The sequence below is a fragment of the Cannabis sativa genome, chromosome 7 (genome assembly GCF_029168945.1).
Source record: "Cannabis sativa cultivar Pink pepper isolate KNU-18-1 chromosome 7, ASM2916894v1, whole genome shotgun sequence".
In the NCBI taxonomy this organism is placed as follows: domain Eukaryota; kingdom Viridiplantae; phylum Streptophyta; class Magnoliopsida; order Rosales; family Cannabaceae; genus Cannabis; species Cannabis sativa.
In genome coordinates, this window is record NC_083607.1 from 51084459 (window position 1) to 51088119 (window position 3661).

General features: G+C 31.1%; 1 protein-coding gene across 1 annotated transcript; it reads right to left on the reverse strand.

Annotated features, from left to right (window-relative positions):
- Positions 1–335: 335 nt before the first annotated feature.
- LOC115698017 (berberine bridge enzyme-like 8) lies at positions 336–2405 on the reverse strand. The gene is made up of 2 exons (XM_030625196.2): positions 670–2405; positions 336–530 (listed from the first exon to the last, which is right to left on the reverse strand). The coding sequence occupies exons 1-2, from the start codon at positions 2269–2271 to the stop codon at positions 453–455; spliced, it is 1680 nt and encodes a 559-aa protein (XP_030481056.1). The 5' UTR covers positions 2272–2405; the 3' UTR covers positions 336–452.
- Positions 2406–3661: the final 1256 nt, after the last annotated feature.

Sequence of the window (3661 nt, forward strand, 5' to 3'; positions counted from 1 at the left end):
AATGTAATATTTGGTATTTAATTTGTGAAAAAAATAGTATTTAAGTGTATAAAACAGAAAGAGAATATTAAAAGGCGTCAGTGGTGCTTAACACTCTCATATTTATTAATATCGATATTAGTTCAATTAAGTATAGAGTCTCATATAGTTTAATTTAATAATTTTTAAAGAGTATTGCTATCCAAACACAAAATATACAAAAATATGGTTTTAAATGTCATAAATATTTCTAATAATAATATTATTATTAATTTATTTGTGAAAGTGTGTAATAACTAATAATAGTAAGGACAACCTTTATTTTCTAAATTTATGGAAGCAAAGATACGATAATATTTATTAAATCATGATCCAACTTTATTATGCATCCACAAACTTTTTGCTTCATTATTGTACGACAGCCTATTCTCACAAACTAATAATACAAAAAATATATCAACGGCTCCAACAATTCACATACGTGACTCAAGAAATTCATCCGAACGAACCTTCTCCAATGGAATCAAAGGAATACTCTGATCCCCAACAATCTGCAAAATAATTAATTTGTATAATTTATAAGTATTCTAATTTACATATATTGCCATGAAAATCATATGTTATATGTAAAGTTAAATTATACTAAAATTAACTACTAGCTGTGACATATATGTGTATGTATATACGTACCGATATTTTTCTTGTTAATAGAAACGAACCAAGCTTCTCCAATGGAATCACAGGAATACTTTGTTCATTTCTGAAAAAATTTCCTGGATCTACCTTCCTCTTTATCTCCACCAATCTCCAAAAATTCTCCTTAAAATGCGTAATTCCAAGATCATGCGCAGTACGATAATTATTAGTCTTCCAATCGTGATCGTTGATTCCCAAATCAAGATCTCTGTAATTCAGGTAAGACTCTCTGGGGTTGTTTGACACGTACGGAGTCATATGGTCGTACAATTTTCTCATCAAACCAATGTAGTAACTCGAAGCCTCTGTTCCTGGTTCATCCCAATTCAACTTATACTGAATCTTAGCTAAGTTCAGTCGATGCGGAAAAGGCGTTGCATTTGTTGGAATCTCAGCCATTCTACCACCGTAAGGATTGAAAAATAGAGCTGGATATTCTAGCTCAACCATTTTCTTGAAGATTTCGTTTAGACCATCTTTGGAAATTGGTTTCTTCAAATAATCAGATTTTCTTTTCAAGTGAACTAGCTTCTCTGGTTTTCGACGGAGCAAGTACTCCTCCGGAGTTCCCATTGGAATATTGAAAAAGAAGAAACTGGATTGGACCCAATTTGTTTCGATACAGTCAGACTTTCTCAACCCCATTTCTGGAAAACTCTTTCTCATAATAGAGATGAGTCTGTCCGAGTCTCCCAGATAAAGAGCAACGAACGAAACTCGGAGAGTCTTTTCTCCAGTTTGACTTGATTTGACCACGTCTAAGATCATTCTAATGAAAAGGTCTTCGTCTAGCTTAGGTGCCACCTCCTGCCAACGGAAAACGACGTCGTTAACCGCGTTCTGTTCTTGAGTTCTCTCAACTTTGAAAACGGTCACCGTTTCTGGGATACGAACGAGGTTGATCTTGTAAGCCAAAACAACGCCGAAGCTCGCTCCTCCACCGCCTCTAATGGCCCAAAACAAGTCTTCCCCCATTGACATTCTGTCAAGAACTCGACCTTCCACGTTGACTAATTGAGCGTCAACTATGTGGTCAACGGTGAGGCCGTACTTTCTCATCATGTTTCCGTAACCAGCGCCGCTGAAGTGGCCACCGACACCGACAGAAGGACATACTCCGGCGGGGAAGCCGTGAACTTTGCTGTTCTGGGCTATCTTGTAGTAAAGTTCGCCGAGTGTAGCTCCAGATTGAACCCAAGCCGTTTCAGTAGCTAAATCTAAATCAATGGAGCAGAGCTTCTGCATGTCTAGAAGAAAGAAGCGCGTTTCTGTGGAAGAAGTGTAAGAAAGGCCTTCATAGTCGTGGCCACCGCTACGGATCTTCATCTGCAGGTTGTGGGTTTGGGCAGATATGACAGCAGTTTGGATGTGGGAGACATGGGTTGGAACGACAATAAGGAGAGGCTTTCGTGTCGTTGAATTATTGAAACGGAGGTTTCGAATGTGGGATTGAAGAGTCGGAGTAAACGACATGTCGTTTGGAGTGTGGATTAATGCTTTGGATATTGGGTGAGAAGAGTTGGAGTGTTTGGTCAACAGTGTGTTGATGAAGGCTGAGGTAAGTAAGGCATCGTTGTCCTCCATGTTTTTCAGCATTGGAGCTTTGGAATTTAAGTTGAGATGTGATCACATGAAAGAAATGAATAAATCAAAATGTGCCTATGTGTGTGCTTATGTATAGTGTGTGTGCCTTTTATGGATATTAAATAATAACAACCATACTTTCAAAATATAATAATAATGTACCAAATAAATTTGAATGTGAGCGAATTCATCAACCTAACTTTTTTCAATAATTATGAATGATGCAGCTTTCAATTATTGGGGCCAATGGGCAGGTTGAGATGTAAAATAATTTTAAATTTAAAAATTTAGTAAATGTTTTTTTTTTAAAAAAAAAATTAAAGTGACCAAATATAATAAATTAGTTAAAAAATTATAAAAATTTATTTATTATATATATTATTTTTTAAAAAACATATATAATAACTAAATTAAGTTATATAATTTTTTTAGTATGACATATTATTATATTGCGATAAAAATAAATATATATGTTAGATCATTAAATATATATAATAGTATTTAATATATCGTATCACTGAAAATTAATATACCGTAGTTATAAAATTATATACCACAAAAAATTATAATAACACTAAATTAATACTCAACATATATATATAAATATTATACTAATAAAATTATATATATCACTATTAAAATATGTATACATATCAAAAAAATTATATATATAATAAAATAGAAACTAATATTATCTTAAATAAATAATATACTATAGACAACAAAAATCACATATCATACAACAAAATATATATTAATACAACAAAAAATAAAATAATATAATATAATATTATTAAAGAAATAGTCTATACCATATTAACAAAATAATATATCAGCATTATATAGAATATAATAAAAACTAAACATGAATTGTATAAAATAGAATGATATACTATACAATAAAACTTATATACATATAACAAAAAATATATACCTTACAATAGAAATAAATATATATATAAGGGTAAATACCATTTTGGACCCTGTGTTTTGCAAAAGTTACAGATTAGACCCTCTATTTTGTTAAATGACAAAATAGACCCTGTATTTTCTAAAATAGTAAAAATAAGACCCTAAGCTTAATTTTTGACAACTTTTTTTTTTAATACAACCAACTTAAAGACAATTCCTAATAATAACAGATATAAAAAATGTAAACAGTTTTGTCATAGCACTTTTAAATCGAATTATAATTAAACTTTAAAAATCAATTCAGGGTCCTATTTGTACTATTTTAAAAAATACAGGGTCTATTTTGTCATTTAACAAAACACAGGGTCTAATTGGTAACTTTTGCAAAACACAGGGTCCAAAATGGTATTTACCCTATATATAATAACAACAAATAAAAATAAAATATATAAGATGCTAATAAAATTATGTATCATGTCAATAAAAATAA

Excerpts from the sequence above, each read along its gene's own strand:
- LOC115698017 (XM_030625196.2), bottom strand. The coding sequence starts at position 2,271 with ATGCTGAAAAACATGGAGGACAACGATGCCTTACTTACCTCAGCCTTC. Across the intron at positions 531-669 it reads TATTAACAAGAAAAATATCG|ATTGTTGGGGATCAGAGTAT; the intron begins GTACGTATATAC and ends ATTATTTTGCAG.